This window comes from Podarcis melisellensis, assembly GCF_964234715.1.
Source record: "Podarcis melisellensis genome assembly, chromosome: 16".
NCBI lineage: Eukaryota > Metazoa > Chordata > Lepidosauria > Squamata > Lacertidae > Podarcis > Podarcis melisellensis.
Genome location: NC_138533.1, coordinates 17,381,899 through 17,404,373, shown reverse-complemented (window position 1 = coordinate 17,404,373; position 22,475 = coordinate 17,381,899). Strand labels below are relative to the sequence as shown.

Below are 22,475 nucleotides of genomic sequence, written 5' to 3'. Positions count from 1 at the left end.
TGGAAGCACAAATCACACAGTGCTTATGAATGGTTGCAAAGGGGCTGATTGGTTCTCCCAGACTGCTGGATTCTGCTAGGCTGAAAGCTACAGTATCTCTGCTGGCCACCTGCAGTGGAGGCGCTATAGAGCAGCAGATGCCAGGCTAGCTGTTCCCTCTTCCTATAAAGCTGCCCCAGTTTCACAGAGAATAAGGTAACTGACCCAGCTGCCAGAGACCCCTGCAAGAGAGTTCCTAGCTCAATCCCTTCCACCATCCTAAACCCCTTCCACAACACAAAACAGACCAAAGCAGATAGAGATCTAGCCATCTCCATGTAAAGACTCACTTGGGATGCAGGTGAATGACGGCTGTTCCCACTGGCCGTTCTCCTGGCACCTGATGACAGGGGAGTGGCGCTGGGTGAACCCTTCTTGGCACCAGTACCGGATGACAGAGTTGATTTCGTAACGCTGCTTTGGTTTGCCAAATATTTGGGCATCTGCCACCTCTGGGGGTTGGCCGCAAAACACTGGAGAGAAGGTGGACAGGGTCAACATCTACTAGTATATTCTCAGTCATGTACTGCCCCAGCAAATGAGCAAAGGTCAGAACAAATGATATGACCAAAATGAGAGAGTTTGGGGTATGAACTTCTCCAATTAGGACCTTTCAGACTAATTGCAGGTTCTGCCTGGTTAGAAAGTCAGATTGATTCAAATTAGATGGCAAGATGAGACAGCCTTCAAGGAGGATTGGATAATGTTTGTAGATCACTTTAAAAACTATTGTAAACATGCTAAAACACTAGCAGGCTTGGAGTAAGTAAAGCAATAAAAGCTATACAGAGAATAAGGTGGAGGAAAGAAGGTATAGATTAATTATAATATGCAGCAGCAATAGATAATCAGAGGGGACCATAGAAGGGTGGAGGGGAAGTCAAATACTGTGTGACTGTAAATTGGAAAATGTCAGATTAATTGTAAATTTGGAAATTCTATAAATAAAATAAAAAAGAAACTCAGATTCAGCTTGCCCTTCATGCCAATGCCACCAATTTTTCTGGTTCCTGGGACACAATAGCATGTGCTATGCCAATAGGTTGGCAAATATTAGATTCACTCAAAATGAGGGAGTTTCGAAGACAAACTTCCCCAGTTCAGAACTTCCAGGCTAATAAAAAACTGAGCCTGGACTTGTTTAATGTTTGGATTCAGCTTGCAATTAATGTCACAGCAACACACCCTTTTTCATTAGTGTCTGGCAGGGCTGACCTGCTCATGAGGCAAGGTGTTGGCTCTTTTCTTTTATCACTTTCAAAAGATGCTTAGGTTTCCACACTGGTGGTAATCATCCCCTACCTGTTTGCACCCAGGTATGCAGCCTCTGAACAGGGGGGTTAAATTTAAGCATTATGACTAATAGACACTGATGGCTGTAACCTCCATCAGCAAGCCCAAATTGCTTTTGTCAAAGTTATCGTCAAATATTATCACATCCAAAAGTGAGTTACTTATGCACATATATTTAGAATATGTCAGAAGGAGGAATATTTCAGCCTGGTTTTAAAAGAACTAATACTACCTATTTCTGAGATATTTGCACCTTCACACAAACGGGCACCACATATTTAGGCTAAAAAGCTAAAGGGACCCCTGATCATTAGGTCCAATCATGGCCGACTCTGGGGTTGCGGCGCTCATCTCACTTTATTGGCTGAGGGAGCCGGCGTACAGTTTCTGGGTCATGTGGCCAGCATGACTAAGCCACTTCTGGAGAACCGGAGCAGAACACGGAAACGCCATTTACCTTCCCACCAGAGCAGTACCTATTTATTTACTTGCACTTTGACGTGCTTTTGAACTGCTAGGTAGGCAGGAGCAGGGACTGAGCAACAGGAGCTCGCCCCGTCGCAGGGATTCAAACTGCCAACCTTCTGATCAGCAAATCCTAGGCTCTGTGGTTTAACCCACAGTGTTATTTAGGACACCTACCCACAAAAGCAGAAGTGCCTTTTTTTTCAACACAGCTCTGAGCACTGCATGCATGCTATTTTTATTTATTTATTTATTTTGCAAACTTACTTAATTGCAATCATGATACCTGATCAAAAATGGCAGCCGTCTCTGCAAGCTGTATAATACAGATCATTGGTTGTGCAACACAGCTGGTACTTATTTCTGCTCCCTGCCCAGGGGTCAGACGATAACATTTTGAAAACTGCTGCCTGTTGGGGACCATTATCTGCAACAATGTATATATTGTTTCCCCCTTTTGAAGTTCAAAAACATGAACGACAAACGTCACAAGTCTCGGTGGGCCTTTGGTCTTGGACTAGAGCGACAGTTCTGAGTCAAAGGCCACAGCTGGGAAGGCCCAGAGCTCAAGGCTTACCCAGCCCCATTTTGCAGGTATAGGACAGGTGGTAGTTACAAGGCACGTCACTCCACTTCCCTTCGTCATGCCAAACAATCACGACACAGTTCTCTCCAGACAGGAAATAGCTGTCGGGCTGCCCAGGATGCCAGTTCTCATAAAGCTACCCAAGAGAGAAAGAAAAGAGAGAGAGATTTACTAAATGACAGCAAGCGTGAACAGTATCCCTGTTCCAGGCCAGTGGCATCTTCCAAAAAGGTGCCAAGTTTAATCTCCAATAGCATGTCCAGGTAGGATTGGGAACCTGGGAAGGTACTGCCAGTCCGTGCAGGCAATGCTGAGCTTGATAGTCTGGTCTAAGGCAATTTCCTATGCTGATCCTACAACCCATCTTTCTCAGAATAATTAGGCACTGATCTGCATGTAACAGAAGCCTTTGTTAATTATTTATTTATTTATTTATTTTAAAGCATTTAAAAAAAATTATTTGCAAGCATCACTTACCAGAGGACTCCCCTCTGACCACTGGAAGTCGCCTTCAATTGTCCGGTCATTCAGGCCAATCCACTGATACTCCTTGTACCTATCTAGAAGCCAACAAGATTTGAGGATGGATAAAGAAGAATGAGGCACAGAGACACAGCAATTAGGAAACTACTTGAAGTTGTTAACAACAGCCCTGCTGTGCCATCAGATGACTCTAGGTGGCAGCCTAGGATAGCATTCCAGGGTGGGCTGCAGTGTCCTTGAGGCTTCATGGGGAAGAGATACTTGAGTTTGGATTTGAAATTATAGATACTCTGTCTTTGAAGGAAGTTGTTAGAGATGGCACGGGGAGGGCAAAAATGTCAGTTCTGGCTTCTCTCCATTTCTTAGGTTTGTTTGTTTGTTTGTTTGTTTGTTTGTTTGTTTGTTTAATAAAATTTTGTTTAATAAAATTTTGTTTAATAAAATTCAGTTTCCCCACCAATCCACAATTTTTAAGAATTCATTCTGTATTGCACTGTGCTACACCACTGTAATCTTTTCCATTTTCTTTATATTGTTTAATTTTGTTTAAGTCTTCATGAAAAATTGTTCTGAAATTTAGTGCACATTTCCCCTAAAATATACTTGGTTGTACACAGTTTTGCCTAATAAAATGCTTTTTGAGGGTTATTTTCACAAGCTGATGAATTTCAATGCGCACTTTCCCCTAATATACACATTTTTGTACTGCTGGATTAAAGGTAAAGAGACCCCTGACCATTAGGTCCAGTCGTGACCGACTCTGGGGTTGCGGCACTCATCTCGCTTTATTGGCCAAAGGAGCCGGTGTACAGCTTCCGGGTCATGTGGTCAGCATGACTAAGCCGCTTCTGGCGAACCAGAGGAGCGCACGGAAACGCTGTTTACCTTCCCGCTGGAGCAGTACCTATTTATCTACTTGCACTTTGACGTGCTTTCGAACTGCTAGGTGGGCAGGAGCAGGGACAGAGCTCACCCCGTTGCAGGGATTTGAACCGCCAACCTTCTGATCGGCAAGTCCTAGGCTCTGTGGTTTAACCCACAGCGCTACCCATGTCCCGACACTGCTGGATTACTGCCACATTAACTAAGCCCATGTTACTGAAACCCCTGGCGGGCATACTGTTGATGAAGTTCTGCTCTTCCGGTGTCATGATATTAGCCAGGTGCCCTCCGAGTTTCCTGCACTGGGTCTCAGCATCCTCCCAGCTTCTCCGGGTGGAGAAGTGCTTGTAACAGAACCCTTGGAAGCTGTCCCAGCCAGGCCGGCATTTTTCCAGGTCTTGGCAGAAAGAAAGGAGAGAGACAAAAATGCTTGTTAGACAGGCAATATCAACTAGCCTACTTTGCAATAAAAAGGTCGCCTGATTAAAGGCAGCTTAGCTATACTATGTGTGAAATGTTCCATTAGATCTGCACATTCTCACATTAAATATAAATATACAGGAATTTGCAGGAAATAAGCAATGGAATAAAGGTGTTATGACACTCACTTATAAGAAAAACCCTCCTTCCTTCATAACGTAACAATGGCCCAAAATAAAACCTAAAGTCCAGATTTTTTACGTTGGACAGCTCAAAGTTCCAGGGGGTTCCCCTCTCTTGTTCCTCAATGATCTCAAATATCAGCTTCCCTGCAATGGGTGAGAGAGATGCTGTAGCCTTGCTGGTACAGGCTATTGACAAGAAGAGCATGACTCTCAAACAAAAGGCACAGACCTCTTGATTCCTGGCTTAGGTATTGTTTACTTGAGGACAGGTATACTCTTCCCCTTCCCTTTCTCACTTTGCTTTTAGTGTGGGTGCTGTGGCAAATTGTCATGCTTGCATTCTAGGCCAGCGAGTGGTACCATCCCCTGGAGGGTGGTGGTACTGTGTAGGTCATGCTAAGAGGCAAAGGGGTGGCAGGGGGATGCTGGGGGTATAAATCACTTTGAAAAGCTGGTATCATTGGATCAAGTCCTTCTGTTTTGTTGAATTAATTAAACGAAATAGCTTTAAATGGATTTTGAATCAATGTGCAATTAATAGTTACTGTTCTGACTTTTATTGAGTTACTATCTTCCTTAGGAGAACATGCACACTGCTATTCTGTATAATAGGGGGGTTGAGGGTACCAGGGATGGGTTTATGGAACTGGGGGGTGGGGAGCTTTGGAACCACTGCTCTAGGCTTTTGGGATAGTCAGGACTGTTTAAATCTTTAAGATAGAGAACTATGCTGTATGATACATGCTGTATGATTTACTGTCTGCTTATTTTGTAACCTTGCTGGTTGAAACAGCACCCGTATACTCTGTCACTTTTATTTCATGTAATGAACAGGTCTTCCTTTATTCCTCCAGTGTGTGAACTTCTTGTGAGCATAAGGCAGGAACACGTATTCATAGCGAACACATAACTCCAGTCAAAGATCTTAAACCTCTTGGGAGCGTCCATAGACAAGTGGTTGGTGGGCACCGTGTGGGTTCAAACATATACCTTGCAGCAGACTCAGTTGTTCTACTCACCGATCTCACAAGCATCTCCTCCGTAGCCTGGTAGGCAAAGGCACCCTGTGTGGTCCCCTTCTTCAGTGCAGGTCCCTCCATTCTTACAGGGGTTTGGGATGCAGTCACCTGGAAGCAAATGGCCAGGAAGAGGATGCTCCAGTCAATGAAAGCAGGAGCTTCACTTGCTGGGCACAGCCATGCCCACTTAGAGGAGGGGCCTTTGCAAACTGCTGCAGGCACAACATTGCAACCATGTGCAAACCACAACCACACACACTCACAACAGACCCACACCATACATTTAAAGCCCATCAAGCTTCCCCACATTACACTAGGATGTCCCTATTTTCATGGGAGAAATGTTAGAAGGTAGGGAATAGGATGCCCCTATTTTCATCAGAGAAATGTTGATGAGTATGCTATCCCAGCAATAAGGCTTGAAAATAGTGTTTTCGTTTCCCCCTGCCCCCATGTTTAATGGTGGAATGATTTTCTGGAGAGGCCTAGCTGGGGAGGCAAGAGTTAACCTTTCCCCCTACACTGCTGCTATCTCCAGAAAAAAACCACACACACTCCTGCAATAATTTGGCTTTTAAACCTTCAATAAAAACTTTTTTTGAAGCTTAATTGCAACAAGTGATGAACAATGGAGGGTCACAGGTAGGGAGGGGAGGCTTAACCTTTACATATTCAGTTGTGACCCCCCCAAAATCCTCCATTCCCCAATCAATTAGGCTTGAAAAAGGCTTTCTATTTGCTGCAAAAGAAGTGTCATTTCAAGCCATTCTGGTTGCTAATTTCCTACAGGGCCAAGTTCCAAACTTTGGTGCTAAAATACTATAGGATAACCAGCCACATATAACCAAAATGCTTAAGTGTAATTAATGCATGAAGGGGTTAATGCCAGAGAGTATTATGCCAGAGTCCTGCCACGTGTAGCTAGGTCACTCCCCTCACCATGGGAGGAAGGAAGCCAGGTATATTGTTTCCCTCAGTCTAACATGTGCAGTCCAGTGTATAAAGAGGTCTGAGCTGGTTGTTCCAAGCTCAGACCACATGACTTAAGCACGCACACACAGCCACCCTTGTGTTCTTATACAAATATTTTAGGAACTTCCACCACTTTGGAATTAACATACGCTTTACTGCCTGTGTTTTCTTACTGCTGTATGGAAAAGCACATGAACTGATTTTTGAAGAGTTTGTAAGTAAACCATTTTTACCTTACCAGACATGTGGCCTTTTTCTGTGCTGGGGGAAGTGGGAAATTTTGGACAGAACTTAGAATGGCATATTTTAAAGGTTCAGCGGCCTATATTTCCATGCTTTAATTGGCTGCATATTTTGTGGTTTTAATTCTCTACTGGTGTTCTCTCAACCAACACATGTAAGGCTCTATAGTTTACTTGACAGGCTGCATTATCCTTTATTTAAATCACCTTTATATTAATAAAGTAGGCAAAGCCTATTTCAGCACAGAGAAGGTGGACCATAAGGAGAGTTTGCTGGATCAGGCCATTGACCCATCTAGTTGAACTACATGAGCATCACAGCTCTGTGAATAAGTCCTTCCTTTTGTTTGTCCTGTATCTTCCAATATTCAGCTTCACTGGATATCCTTAAATTCTAGTGTTATGGGAGAGGGAGACAAGTATGTCTTCATCCACTTTCTCCATGCCATTTATAATTTCATAAGCTTCTATCATGATGCTTATTCTGTCAACATTCAGATATATTGAAGTCCCTTGGTTCTAGGAGGAAAGATTCTTCAATGTCTTCAACAGGAACCTGCATGTCCAAGAGGTGGTCTACCTCAGAATTGCTACCTTGCTGGGGGCAAACAACAGGGGCAGAGTGTGGCTCTACTATTCTGCTGTGGATTTCCTGGAGGCTTGGTCACTGCGGAAAGTAGAATGCTAGGCTGGATGGTCCCACAGCCAGACTCTTCTTACACTGATACAGTTAATATTGGTAGTGTAGAACTTATTTATTATCAATTAATTAATCAATTAAATTTGCACAATGCCTTTAATCTGTAGATCTTAGGGTGGTTCACAACTTAATGCCCAGCAACTCCAAACCAGATGGTTTGCCCCTTTGTGGCCTATCACCCTTTTTCCTCCTCCTTGCTGCGGCCATATGATACATTTAAAGCATCATTAAACAGTCATGGCTTCCCCCAAAGAATGCTGGGCAGTGTAGTTTCTTATGGCACCTGCCACTCTGCGTGTTGCCGCAAGCAAAACTCACCAAGAAATGACCCCAGACGTGCTGTAATTTTCCTCTTCGGAGTTTGTGACTTGGTATAACTTTTTAAATGTTGGTGTCCATTTTATTTTACTCTATGCTACTCTTCTATTTATTTTATCCCACTCTACACATCTGGATAATGTGTTCTGTCTGCCTCTTATTCTTCTGCTTTAATACTTCTCATTAACCCTTGCAATAAAGATTTGATTCATAAAAATTGACAATTTTACTTTTTAGCATGTGTGTGTGTATGTGTGTGTAGCAAGAAGCTAAGACAGGAATAAACATGTGTGACTGTGTATGCATTCAGTTTAATCCTGCAATTTATATAAATATGTTACATTTTTAGAAACATATTTTTTATTAAGTTTAATATAAAAAATAAGCAAACTAGATAAATAGGTAAGGTGGGAAGAAGACTGGGGGACCGTGCAAAAGATCTGGTGCCAGGGCCTCCTGATGATAATGATGATTAAATTTGCTGCACCAACTTTTCAAGGAGGACTTTCTAAGTTTTCACAGTGTTCAGAGAGCTGAGCATACAAGCCCTCTATAAAGCAGAGCACATGGCCACATATTTTTGGTTCATCTCCTGAGCTGGAGGCTAGAGAAACATAGACTTGGGCTCTTCCAGACCATTGCTATTTTGTAAGTGGGATTCAGTCACATACCAGCAAATTCAGGTGGCACAATTAGTTACTCTAATATCTAAATATTTATACTGGACTTTTTGCAGTAAGGAAAAGTGACAAAGAAATGCAATGGAATGTGTGGGATAACAATTGCTTGGTGTGGCATCATATAACCTCCCCGCCAACAAATCAGAATGAATGTGCAGTAAATGGATCATCTGAAAGTAACCTTGGAGATTTGTTGGCTATTAGAGAAAACAGAATTCTTTGTTCCACCATTCCCATTATCCAGACACTGAATTTCCCCACAATATCCTTCTGTGAGGGCTCATAGTTTGCTGTCCCTTCCCTTAGAAAGCCCAGATTATGCCCAGCACTAGCTTTAAAAAATCCTCCTATGCCAACTATAGACAAACACACACACACACACACTGCCGGTATTGGACTTAGATAGGCCAACATGCTTCCAAATTTTTGCTTAGTCACAAAGAATGCTAAGGTGGCCTTGGGCAAGTTGCCATTACTTTAACCTAATCAACCTCCTAAGGCTGTTGTGAAGAAAAAAGAAAGCCACAGGGATGTCACACGCACCAAGTAGGCACAGTGCAAGACCAGTCCTTCCATGAGGGAGAGTGAGGCAAGTGCCTCAGGCAGCAAAGTCTGAGGGGTGGACAGTGGCTAAAAATGTGTGCCATGTGGTCTGCCCTGCAGCCCCTAAACTAGTTTGCTGCCTTAAGGATGTGGTAGAGAACTCTGCTCCATCACCAGTGCTGAAGTAAGATTCAACTATTAGTTTAGTGAGATTTTGTGCACAGGATGGGGAATGCACCATCTTGTCCTTTGCTTTAAGCAGCAGTGGGTTGTCAGCACCCAGGGCAAGGCAAGTAATTTGCGCCCCCTAACCCGTGGATTTGCGCCCCCTAACCCTAACCCCCAGATGTTGCGCCCGGTGCGGCCGGCCCCCCTGCACCCCCCACGCTACGCCACTGTTAAGCAGCAAAATGGCTTGGGCCTCTCCTGACAGGGTTATCTCTAGCTTGCTTACATAGACCACAGCGCCCAGATTCTTTGAGAGAAAGGATGTGCTTTGAAGGTATAGTGTGTATGCAGACAATACTGAGGTAGATTGACCAATGACCATAATCAATATGAGACAGCTTCCTATATTCACCACACACACACACACACACACACACACACACACACACCCCTAATATTTGTAATCATCGCTCATGAGAATATGGCTCTAAGATCAGTGCTGAGCAAGGGTTTAAGTAACATTAGGGAGATTAATTCATTAGTGTGGAGGGAAACAAATAAGCAGAGGAGCAATGTGAGGGGAAAAAACACAAGACACACACAATAGGGTACATACATCCAGCCAGATGGCCTTCTTCTAGAAAGTTTTTAATTTTTCTCTCTCTTTTTTATTAGTCTCCTTGTTATGACCAGTGCTGTCCTCATTCCCGGCTTGTTTTTCATGGAAATAGTCATTAAAACACTTCATAGAAGTAGGAGAGATTTAAAGAGCATGCACTCTCTAAGACTATTTTGTTTGTTTGTTTGACAAAACATGTGCTTCTCTGGGTCTTTATACCATTCCCAATCCAGGTGATGTGGGGGGGGGGAGGAGAAATGGGGGGTGGGAGAGACATATACAAAGAGAAAAGCGTGGCTTTGGGGGGAACATCATTAGGGTTTTAGTGGGAAAGGTCAGCCAAAATAATGGCCAAGAGCACCAAGGCAGTGCAGGCAAAAGGGTTACCTGAAATGTTCCCACCTGATCCAAGGCTGGCACTTTCTGTGGGCAGGACAGGCAGAGGGTGGGCAGTGGTCAAGGAGGGCTCTGTGAACAGAGGGCTCATGAATGGTGAGCCTGATATGTCTCCAGAGATGACCTCGGCAAGTGAGGGGGCATCTTCTTTCTCCCCATCGTGCTCTTCGCCATCTCCAGTTGGCACTGGGCCAGCCATAGTAGTTTCCCTTTCTTCATCCGATTCTTCTGCTGACAGGTCTGGCGTGGTGCTCTCAGTGGCCTCCTCAGTCTCATGCTCCTCCCCAGGAAGCTGGGTGCTAACTGCATGTCCTGAGTCATCCACAGCCTCCTTGGGACTGGAAGTTGCAAACCCCGTGGCAACGGCAGGTGAAATCCAGGCAGACCCAGAATGCTCCTCGCTCTCTTCAGACAGGCTGGCAGCTGGGGTGCTTGAGGATTCTGGGACCACCCTCTTCCACACTGCTGTCCTCTCCACAGTTGCAGCTGTTCCCGGAGGCACAGCCCCTGAAAACTCTGCATCGACTGAGTCGCCAGGATGACCAGGGACGTGGGTGCTTGTGAACCCAGGAACAAGCCCGCTTTGCGGGGCTACATGCATGTGGGTCTGCTCAGCAGCTGCAGAGGAGTTTTCAGGCAGCCCCGAGTGCTCAGGTAGTTGAGGAACAATGCCAGCTTTTTGAGGATCACTGTAGCTGATATTTTGAGCCACCTGCTCTAGAGGGACAACCTTCCTTTCAGCTGCAATCTCTGAGGTGGAGGGTGATGACGATGGGTCTTTATGCAGCTCTTCAGAGTCACTTGCTGCTTGGCTTCCTCCGCCAGTGGAGAGGATGTCAGAAGAGTCAGTTTCAATGGTGCCTTCTCCTCCATGCTCTTGAGAGGGTGCTAGGGCAGAACCTGCAGGGCCATGAAAGCCATGGGGTTCATCCTCATCCTCTGATGTGCTGAGGTCTGGGGAGGTTTGGGACCATGCCTGAGTGGTGCTTTCCACCTCATCTTCTGCTGTGGACTCAAACTCCTCTGGAGCTGCTTCTGAAGGCCCGGGCAGGTTTTGTTCTTCATCAGATTCCTCTTCTAACGGATGGCCTAGATCAAACATCTCATCTTCCTCAGTGCTCTGGGCTTCTTCTGTCTCTTCCTCTGCAAAATTGAAAAGAAGGAAATTAGATCTTCCCAAAGGTGGGAATTGTCCTTAGACACTGCACTTAGAAAGACAATTGGTTTGTAGATTTGGATCAAGATCTGAAAAACAAGAAACTGACCTTGCATCTTTTGACAGTGGCCTGGAACACAACTGCCAAGTTTTGGAAGACTTTTGATCTTAATTATCCAGACTATTGATATTCCAAGACTTGGCAAATTGCTCTTCTTGAAAAAGCTAAGTGTTCAAGTGCTCGAGATTCCTTCCTTACCATTTGGTCTAATTTTATTTCATACACAAGCACAGTGTCAGGTCCAAACATCTTTGCAAAGGTTGGGATTTATTACAGTTAAAGGTCTCTTTTAAATCTTTTTTGAAATGAGACATTTTAATTGTTTTGCTTTAGACTATGGAACCAATGGTAATCGTGGACCACACATCCTTTCTCTTTTGGTATGTTTCATTATAGATTCAGTAATTCACATGCTTAGCTATATCCTTTATTTTCTTATTGGAAATTGCTGACAGCTTAACATGTTTAAGATAATTTTTCTTTCTGTCTGTACCCAGGAGGCACTTGCAGATCTATTCTAGGGTTAGGCAACCCTTGACTCTCCAGTTGTGGTTGGATTCTAACTTCCAGCAGCAAGCAGAGCCAGCAGATTACAAATTATGGGGGTTGTAGTCAACAATATCTGGATGATTAGTTAGTCACCCCTGGCCTAATCAACGGTGAGATTCAGCAAGTGTCTCCCATTTCATGGTTAATGATGTGTCCACATTTGCATGTGTGGGAGAGTTTACCTCCTCTGTTTGTGTGGGCTTTTTTTTTTTTTTTTTTAAAATGGAGCACTCAAATAAGATTGGGGGGGGCAGACAGGAGAGACACCATTACCAATTGCAAAATTTGGATTCTGAATGGAATGGATGAGCACAACATAAATGTCTTGGATTTGCCAGAAACTGCCAAATGCAAAATACTGCACCGCATTAGCTACCCAGCGCTGTCAGGTAGTTAACTGCCAATTCATGCCAAATACCGGCAAAAAAGTACCAAATACTGGGTGTCAGGTACTGGTGTACAATACACATTTACTCACTGACTATGGAATGAACCGTAAAATTCATTTTCCTGGAATCTCCATTTAAAAGGAACTTTGATAGGAAGGTGCAAAAGAGGGGTCTCAGTATCTGATACAGTACTTATTTTTATTTATTAATTATTTGTTTTAATAATTTGTATGTTGCTTAATTACAGTTGTCTCAATAGAGTAAGACTAAAAATGAGTTCAAACTATAAAGTCAGAGTTCCGCTGAAAAGTTTGACAGAATAATAAAGACTTCAGTCAGGGCCAGAAGTTCAACAGGGCCTGTCTGACTGCAACAAGAAGGGAGTTCCACAAAACTGGGCTCACAATACTGAATGTGCATCTGAGCTGTGCATCCAAGCCATGAGGCACCACTAGGAGCAACTCCCTTGAAGGCCTCTGCCCTGATTGGCAGCAGACCATCTGGGTTTCAAGCATTTCTAGCCCGACCTGGAAATGCCATGGATTGAAAATGGGACCTTGTGCATACAAAGCAGGTGCTCTAGCACTGAGCAGCAGCTCTTCAAGGGCTGAGTTTTAGGGGGTGCAAATCTCTCTCTCTCTTTTTCTCCCCCTAACTTGTGTTAGCACCCAAGTTTTTGTTTCTGTCCAGATGATGTAGGATGGATTACGCAGATTAGAATAATTTTTTGTTTATTTTTGCATAATTTATGCAGTCTGAAGAATTCAGGGGTTTTATGAGCAAAATCTGTCCCATTTATTTATAGAACTTTAATTTCATTTGTTTTGTTTCTCACCACAGACAATCCTCAGCTCTCTGAATCAATATCACAGTCTTCTCAGTGGTAGCCCCAGTTGTCCAGATGTGAGCATTGTGTTTGTACAGGGTCTACATGCATGAAACCCAATGGGCATAGCCCACAATCTTACAGCCCATTCCTAGTAGGGGATTAAAAGGACTGACCTTTCAATTTAGAATGTAAGAAGAGCCTTTTAGATCAGGCCAATGGCCCATTTAGTCCAGCAACCTGTTCTCACAGTGGCCAATCAGATGCCTGTGGGAAACCCACAAGCGGGATCAGAGCACAAGAGCACTCCCTCTCCCCTCTTGTGGCTTCCAGTAACTGGTATCCAGAAGCATTACTGCCTCCAAGCTGTGGAGGCAGAGCATAGTGAACATGGCTAGTAGCCACTATCCCAAATGAATTTGTCTAATCTGATGGCCATCCAAGTTGGTGGCCATCACTGCATCCGGTGGGAGCAAACTCCATTTGCACAGTTTTATAAACTTCTAATAGCATATCACCTATAACTCACCTTTTCTCTAGCTAATAAATCAAAACACTGCAACCTCTCCTCATAGGGGAGTCACTCCATTTTAGTTGCCCTTTTCTGAACCTTGTCCCAGAGAAGTTTCCTTCTTACCCAAAGGGTTATCTAGTCGAACCCTCTGCAATGCAGGAATCACAGCTGCTCAACCCTTTATGATCCTCAGACCTTTCTTCTCTTCACCTACCATGCCTGTGTCTCCCTGGGCAACCTCCATCTCTTTCTTTTCCCCCTTCCTCATCTCTCTGTCCTGGACTGAAAGCACAGCTACCTGGGCCTGCCTCAGGCCCTTGTGGGGCTGTCTCTTCAGGGGCACTGCTGGGCTTTTGCTGCTGAGCCTCAAGGTTGTCCTGCAAAAGGGGCACGGAATAAATGGCCCCTCTGGATTCCTTCGCCACCTCGCGCTCCGCTTTGGGCAGCCGCAGCTCTTCCATCTTTTCTGTCACAGTCACAATCTCCTTGCTGCCCTCTGCCTCGGGGACTGGAGACTCAGAAAAAGGGCTTGTCTCTTCTGTGGGCAGAAAGAAAGGGGGTGTTACTGCCTCTGGGGGTACTTCAGAAACATCGTTTCAAAGCAGCCTGGGCAGGAATGCTAAACTCACTCACATGGGGGTAGGCAAGACAGGGCAGAGTTTCGCTGTTTGAGGCAAAGGACCAAGAGGGCGCTTCCCCCTGGTTCTGTGTACAGAAGACAACCAGACTGGTAGTTGAAGAATAACATTTCCCCTCACACGTGAGTGAGGGCAGCAGGCTAGTTTTCGGGAGCGTGGCTCCGGGGAAGGTCATGTGACACACACAGGGGAATGGTCAGGGGGAGCCCACTGCTGCCCTTGTAGCAACTGCCACCTGAGGCAGTTGCCTCACCCAGCTGGCCCTAAAGTCATGTTTGTTTATTGACACATTTGCCCATGTTGAAAAGGGGGTCTGGGTTATGTCATACCACAGCATGGTTACATAGCAGGAAGTTAGCAGAACCCTTCCCTCTCCATGCGCCAATGACTGGCATAGAGATGGAAAGTTGAGAGGTTCAGCCCCCACTTCCCTGCATGCTCCTTCTAATAACAAAAATGAACTTAGGTGGCTTTAAAAGTGGGTGAGAGAAATTCATGCTGGGCAGGTTTATCAATGGAAATAGCTTTGGCAACTACTTCCTACCAGCAGGATCAGAGGCACCAGGCTTCACTAGTTACTGGGGGTCAAGGTAGGAGGACTAGTTCTGCATCCTCCCAAAAAAATGATGTGTCGCATCAAAAGAAAAGAGGGTATGGATTTGCATAAAATGTACACATGCTGATTTATTTGTATAGAGTCAAATTTAGAAATAATTGCTGTAATTTAAACAGAAATGCAACACATCTCAGCACAGTGGGGAAGACACAAGGTGGCTTTTGGGCTGGCTCAGACCTTTGACTCTGGTTGAGCTCCCATAACCATCTCTTTTTGGTGGCTTCTTATTTTTAACTCAGACTTGGGATGGACAGTCCTCTATTTGAAAATAGGACATATGAGCCACCCTGACAGCAAGAGAGGGCTACTGTGTTTATGAACTTCCCAGAGGCATCTGAATGGCAGGGTAGGTCAAGTGAAAAGGTGTACAGAGCACCTTTAACACTTGTAGAGAAGCAGGGGTTTCAGCACGTGCGCTGTGGAAAATTAAATTCTGGATCAGCTAGGGCTACTGGTTGGCTACAGAAGGGCTCTTCTTGAGGAATTCAGGTGTTCTTAACACTGAACCCGTTTTAGACATGAATGGGGCAGATCACTCAGCCACAAAACTCACTGGGTGACCTGGGGTCAGTAACTACATCTCAATGTAACCTACCGCACAGGGTTGTTGCGGACATTCAATTTTAGACTCTGGAGGAATTTAACCAATACAGTAGTGAGGGGGGGGGGCACTTTAGATAGTGATCTGTATTATCCTCCTGCCCAGATCACTCCACCCCTGTAAATGGTAGCGGTGGGGGTTGAAAGAAAGTCAAATTTGCCAGACTGCAACTCCTTTCATCCTTTTGACCGTGTTAGGGGGATTGGTGATGGAAATGGGCATGTATTTGACTTGGAAGATTGAGATTGGCAGAGAAGGGAAGGGAAGTGAGTAATGACAGTGTCCAAAGGGAATTATTCTAGTTTTACTCAGCTATAAATTCCATGGTGTCCATGGGATTTACTCTGTAAGAAGTGGGTTTAGGATGACGGCATCAGTTACTCATTATGCTGTTGCAGTCTGTTTATGAGCGTGGGTTTGCGGCAGGAACGGAGTTGACATTTTCAATGAAAATTCAGGGACGTGTATGTGCAAATGGTCGTGCCAGTGATGGTGCCTCCAACATCATCTCCCCATTCTCCCCTCTCTTTCCTGCACTCAAATATGACTGGGGTGGGGGGCACGCTGCTGCTTGCAGGTGGAAAACCCCCAGGGTGTATGCTCCTCCATGTCTGAGGGCTTTCCACCTGCCTTCCCTTTTTTGCATTTTGAAACCAAGCCACAAGGGCATCACACACCACATTTTGAACACAGCTGCTTGCACATTTTGAACATGGAGCTGCATGTGCTTTGCCCCATTGGCAAAAGACATAGGCAAGCCAGACTGCATTCTGAGGTCTCTTCCAGACAAAGGTTGCAACATTGTTTGTTTGTTTATTGAGCATTCATTCTGATTTGTTTGTGCGAAGGTTAGCGGATGGCATTTCAATTTGGTATCATGTCAAGCAATTGTTCTGATTTGCCGAAATGTATCTTTTGAAAATGCATTTGTTTGAAATTGGTTCAAATTTCAGATTGGTTGAAATGCTTGTAAACTCCCATGTCAAGCATTCATTCTGATTTGTTTGTGGGGAGGCTAGACAACATTGCCTCAAGCAATTGTTATTCCTCATGCACACACTTTCCAGTGCATTTTCCTGTCGCTTTCCTTCCACCTCAAGAAATTAGGACTTTAGGGGGGCAGCGCAGGGAGGACTAGGTTTGTTGTGCAAGAGTGCCAAATCCACAATAAGGAATGTGCTGATAATGCAATGTTGTCAGTATTTGACTGAATCCCACCTGCAACATGGGAGCAGTCTAAAGGGACAGTGCCTTCTGTGAGGGCCCAGACTTCTGCCTAGTGGTACCACTATAACAAAACCTTTCCAAGGACCCTGCAGGAATTAAATCACATAAAACATTAGCAAACTAGGGGCTCATCCACACGTACCTCTGCTATGTGTTTTCTAGGCACAGGTCCGGGCTTTCCAGGTCTGTGTCCGAGCAGTTTTTCTTTGTCCCAACACTTTCCCTAGGAAAACTCATGTTTTACTGCAGAATTGGAACAAACAGCAATCTGCAGCAAACCCAATTGGCTTTTGCGGTGATTCAGCAGTAAAATGTGGGTTTTCTCGGGGAAAGCACTAAGACAAAAGGAAAAACCGCCCAGAAACAGACCTGGAAAGGGTGGACCTGTGCCTAGAATGCACGGAGCAAAGGTGAGTGTGGATGAGCCCTAGAAGTAATTGTTCAAGTGAATAGTGAATAGAGTTGCCACCTTTCCCTCACTGGCTCTGCTCTTGTGCTTTTGACAGGAGCCTCTAACACAGAGAAAATTAGCAGGTGTATCTCTTCCTGGCAAATGATTGAAAAAGTTTCACGGACTGAATTTATCTTGTGTTTTGATCTCCAGGTGAGCAAGGTGGCAATCCTACTCAGAGTTTAGCCATGCCAGAAGGATTGTTACCTCTAAAGCAATACACGTCATATTTGCTTTGGGGATCTGGAAATCCAGTCTGGTTGCGAAAGAGGAAGATGGTTTTGACTCCTGAGACGTTTCCTCCACACTTCTCCCGTGGGGTGACGATGGGGTACCGCACACTTCCGTCTGCCAGCCAGCCAGGGTTGCAGTGGTCCAGACCTTCATTCCATGCTGCATACAGCTGGCCTGTCGTGGCAATCTCCACTCCCAGAGACTTACACTCAGCTTTGGCCTCCTCCCAAGTGAATTTCTCTGGAGAGCTCACCACAAACAGCTCTCCTGCAACCAGAGATAAGTTGGGCATCAGTGTTTAAAGAGATAACAACAAAACATGCTTTGGCTGAAATTAAAGGAAGCCTATTTACTTATCTGTTAAAACAGGAGTGGCTAATCTGTGGCTCTCCAGATGCTCTATTTATTTAATCACATTTATAAATTGTGTTTAATATTTGATTAATATTTCAAAAAAATTGATTAATATTTCAAAAAGCTCCAAGCAGCCTAAGTTGTTACAAAGTATGTGTTATTCGATTTCCATCTCCCATTAGCCCCTGCAGCCAGCATGGCCAATAGTCAGGGATGTTGGGGGGGCCACAGGTTCCTCACCCCATTTTAAAATGCTTAAGACAAAGAAACATCCCAGCCAGGCAAAAGTACTTGAGGAGGGTGCAGAGCAGGACCAGTGAGAGGTGTGGCCTGGAGAGGGTCCAAGGAAAAGTCCCAAGAACTGGACACAGATGCCTGGAAGGTTGTATTTGGCCCTTTGCCCTGAGGTTCCCCACTCCTATACTAGATGGTAAATTAATGTTACGTCAGGGCTTTCTGAAGCTTGTTATCTGGGGAGAAGCACTTAGGTACTGCCCCTTGGTGTGAGAAGAGGGGGCTTCTTCCTTCAGTTCAGGTGGCAGGCAAGACAGTGACATGGGGCATGGCATTCCTGGGGTGGCACCCTCTTTATGGGACTCCCTCCTCAGTGAGATGATGCATGTTTTGGTGACAGATGCAGATGACTGGTATTGCACCTTTTAATAATGTACTTAGGTTTATTTTACAAGACATTATATAGTATGCTCTGTTGTTGTTTAAAATTTTTATCATTAAATTCTTACAACATTGTAAAACTTAAAATAAAACAACCCGCCCTGGCCCATAAGATAAAATTTAGGCAATACATCAGAAATGGCATCCAAATGGGATAGTAAGTGCCTATCTCATTCAACCATTTGCAGAGAAGGCAATGTACACTTTATGCTAACCAGAAAGTTTCATATTGTGAACTGAGTCCTCAATTTTCATTTCCAGCCATGTACATAATAAAGCTGGACCAATCTATTGTGAAAGCATCCTTATGTTTCAAACCGTGTGCCAGTTTTATTTTATATGCCATTTTTCCACAGGAGCTATTTGCAATTGTACCAGTTTCCCAAAGAAGCACCCTCGATTTCTTCCAGTACCTCATTATTACAAGCTTGTACAAGCTTAGTAAAATACCGGGTATATCTTATTTGGATTAGGTTAATGTTACCTCTTGTAAAATGATTGAGCTGAGCCAGCTTTGGACATTTAAAAGTGTTTTGTCCAGTAATTACTTTTATTTCAACAAATGCTTCTTCTCAGAACTGAGCCATTTTCCTATATGCCCACCACACATTCCACAGCCTCTCCAGCAATTCAGTGAATATGAGGAGATAATATGGAATCTTCAACCAGTCCAGACTTGAGACTCACCTCTGACTTCCAAGCTGCGACATTAGTCCCACTTTCATTTTCTCATTTTTGATTTATACTTAATAGTGACAACAACAACAACAACAATTGTTACATATACCCCGCCCATCTGGCTGCATTGCCCCAGCCACTCTGGGCGGCTTCCAACAGAATATAAAAAACATAATGGAGCATCAAACATTAACAACTTAATTTTATTTCACCCTAAAATGGCAATTCAGAGAGCAACATACCTACTGTTCCTCAGCATTACAATGAAATGAAAACTAGTCCTGCAATGGGGCAGGAGAAAGGCATGAGCATGTAGCTGGCCAGAAATACGTATCTTATTTTAAAAATGTCTTGTGCCTTTCTCTTGCCACATTGCAGCACTCATGGAAACTGATAAAACAAGCATTTCATCAGAAGAATGCCTCCTTGTCAAGAAACACATGTAGTACTCCTTTGGTCTGGTCAGTCTAAACTGGAATCATGGAAGCAACAGTTGTGCAACAAGCTACCTCGTCTGGCAATGCAACTCACCTGTGGGACTCATCACACTGGTTGAAAATCTATGGGCTAAAAGCATAGGCATGAGATATCATTTTGCAATATTTTAAGTGGTATCTCATTTGTTGAGATTGAGAGAGACTAAAAAGGGAAATTCCGCTCATGGAAGTCCAGAGCTCTTCACTGATAGTAACCTGCAATGTTGTGGTAGTATGCTGTGTTGCAAGCTCTGATCTGGAGGAAGGGGTGGGGTATAAAACACTGACATGAATGCGTGTCTGGTTGATAGGCTGTATTTGATGGAATGGATCACAAGTTCAGCAGGCAATGCAATAGCTACTCTATACATCCCACAGCAAAAGGCAACATGAAGTCTCTGATTTCAAAGGGCAAGGATATTTTGTCAATCTAACTCACCATACAGTTCTTCAGCATAGCAATAGACATCATACATGTCTTCTGGGTCCACTACCCCATAGTTACGGACACCCGGAAACCCATCCATGTCTCCGTAACAGGCTTCACGAGGGGTCTGTATGGGGTACCTGAAGATAAGAACAGTGTTCAGTATCATAGCCCCAGGCTAGGATGAATCACAGCCCTCTACCAATGGCGGATTGGGGAAAGAGACGGAACTACTCACTGGCATGTTCCACATACAGCTGCTGTCACTGGGGCTAGCAAGAACTTCCCTGAACCTCAAGGGGACCCCTCTGTCACCAGACTCTGAGGACTGGTTCAGAGGCTCCTCAAGAGTCAGAAGGGTCATTAGAGATATCCCCACAGCTTGTAATTCTAGGGCTTAGAAGGAGCCAATGGCTAAATAGGAAGGCACCACTCAGGGAGGATGGCTATGGCCCAAACCTGAGGCCTAGGGAATGTCACAGGATACAGCCCTGGTGATGCCATTAAGTATGACACATTTAAGCATTAACTGCAGTTGCTGAGAGCATACCAATCAACTTTGCATTAATAATGGCATATGCTATACTTATACTTTTATTTATATACACCTCTGGGAAATTAAGGTGGTGGGTGGGTGGGGTCTCCTTAGTGCTGAGCTTTACGGTATGCCCTGCTGCCCTATAAGCAAGGTGAAACACTTTTTTTAAAAAAAAAAGGTTTAGCTTTTTAAAAAGGTGGTGAAGATATGAGCCCCTGGGACACTTCCTAAGATTATCCCTGGTCAAAGCTTCCATTAGAACAGACATGCACAATTTCATGAAGGGAACCAGGAACCACAGGAAATCTGGCTTCTCATGGTTCTTTATTTCCCAAGAAAGGCCATTAGCATCCAGGGGCACCACGATCTTAAACTTCCCATGGTTCCTCAAAGCAGCATCAAAGGTGTGCCTGAGGCTCTCCCATGAGTCACCCCCACCCCATTACTACCAAGTAACATGTGAAAAAGAAAAGTGATGGGGTGGCGGGTTCTCTAGTTGGACTGCATGCCCCCTTGGGGTTCCAATTACGCCACTGGGAATGTGAGGTTTTGAACAGGTTCTTCCTAAAAAAATATTACTTTTCAAAATGAATAGTCTCCACTGACCCCATTTCAAACAGAGCTGCAGGGAGTTTGAATTTCACTTATGCAATGCCTATAGAAAAAGCGGGAGGGATATTCCACAATGTCAGTGCTGGTTTCATAATGTGTGTAGCCCTTAGTCAGTATTGAAAGAGCCTGGCTGCTGGATCAGGCCAAAGGCCCAGGTAGTCCAACCTCCTGTTCACAAGCAGTACATTATAAGCACAATGGCCACCTTCTGGCTCTATTCCCCAGCAACTGCTATGCAGAGAGACACGCTGTGCCTCTGATCCTGGAGGCAGCATAAATCTTGGGCTTTTATAGCTCCATAAAAATGTCACCATTCCTAAATTTCAAAGCTAATAAAAACAACCAGTTCTTAAAAGATGGCTTGAGAGTCACATTTTCTCATTAGCACTGCATCAAACACCCAGTTCCAAAAGAGGCCAAGCCCTCCCTATCCTGGAAAGTTTTCCACCACCTAAAAGCTACCCCACCTGCCTAACCTCTGATGCAGCCTTTGTGATATCCTCCAGATGCTTTAGACTACAGCTCCAACCACTCCCAGGTAGCATGGCCATTCAGCCTGGGGCTGATGGGATTTGCATTCCAAAATGGCTAATGGGAGTTGTAGTCTGAAACATCTGGAGGGAAACCAGGTTGGGAAAGACTGCAGATAAAGTCCCTCTGAAGACAGGCATTTCCCAGTACTCTTTCCCCATTGCACAAATAAATGGTACGGTATGTGTGTGCATTTTTGTGCATCACAAATTATAGTGCATGAGTGTGGAATCTGCCATCTGGAATTGGGAATCCAGCATGCTGGCCTTCCTTTGATAATAAAAATAAGTAGCAATGGGGGGAGGGGGTCACTAAATTAAGGATTAGGCAAATATGTGAAGGACTGGTCTCTCAATAATGATGAGCCATGAGAGCTGCATGTAGAGCCTGATTGTTCCAGGGCAGTCTACCCCTGATTACCAGATACATCTGGAGAGCACTAGGTTGGGGAAGGCTGCTCTGTAGGTTGCAGAGCAGAAGATAATATCAAATAACAGAAACATTGTATTTCCAGATTTCCAATCCATGTATGTACATGCATATATGTACTGTATATGCATGCATGCGTACAAGGTCTCTGGCATCTTTCTATAATTTGCTGCTCAAGATAACCTTTTAACGGGAGGACTGCAATGGTCTGAGGAGAACCTCACTACATTTGAACATATTTCATATAGACAATTTGGTATGGATACCTACTTGGACATGTGGAGTCCTTATATTAATTTATATTTTTAATTTGAAATAGATGTACTGGTGGTTACTGTATCCTTAATGTGAGTTGATGGTTTTATTATTATATTTCTTTATCATATCTTTCTTTTTAATTATCATGTCTAACTTTTTAAATAATCATTTTAAATAATTTTTTTAATTTGCGGATAAATAGTTGATTAAGAAAAATACTAGAGG

The 22,475-nt window shown here is 44.2% G+C and overlaps 1 protein-coding gene across 13 annotated transcripts in view; it reads right to left on the bottom strand.

The window, feature by feature from the left end:
- Positions 1–22,475, bottom strand: part of BCAN (brevican) — a 45,015-nt gene that overhangs the window by 283 nt on the left and 22,257 nt on the right. For 10 of the 13 annotated variants that reach the window (XM_081892256.1, XM_081892263.1, XM_081892264.1 and 7 more), the window contains exons 5-13: positions 19,895–20,022; positions 17,246–17,539; positions 13,720–14,043; positions 10,002–11,153; positions 5,373–5,480; positions 3,987–4,145; positions 2,861–2,943; positions 2,375–2,519; positions 330–512 (exon numbers count right to left, since the gene is read on the bottom strand). In XM_081892256.1, the coding sequence (XP_081748382.1) occupies positions 330–512; positions 2,375–2,519; positions 2,861–2,943; positions 3,987–4,145; positions 5,373–5,480; positions 10,002–11,153; positions 13,720–14,043; positions 17,246–17,539; positions 19,895–20,022 (2,576 nt within the window). The remainder of the gene's footprint in view (positions 1–329; positions 513–2,374; positions 2,520–2,860; positions 2,944–3,986; positions 4,146–5,372; positions 5,481–10,001; positions 11,154–13,719; positions 14,044–17,245; positions 17,540–19,894; positions 20,023–22,475) is intronic. The other 3 variants (XM_081892254.1, XM_081892260.1, XM_081892258.1) reach the window with 3 other exon arrangements.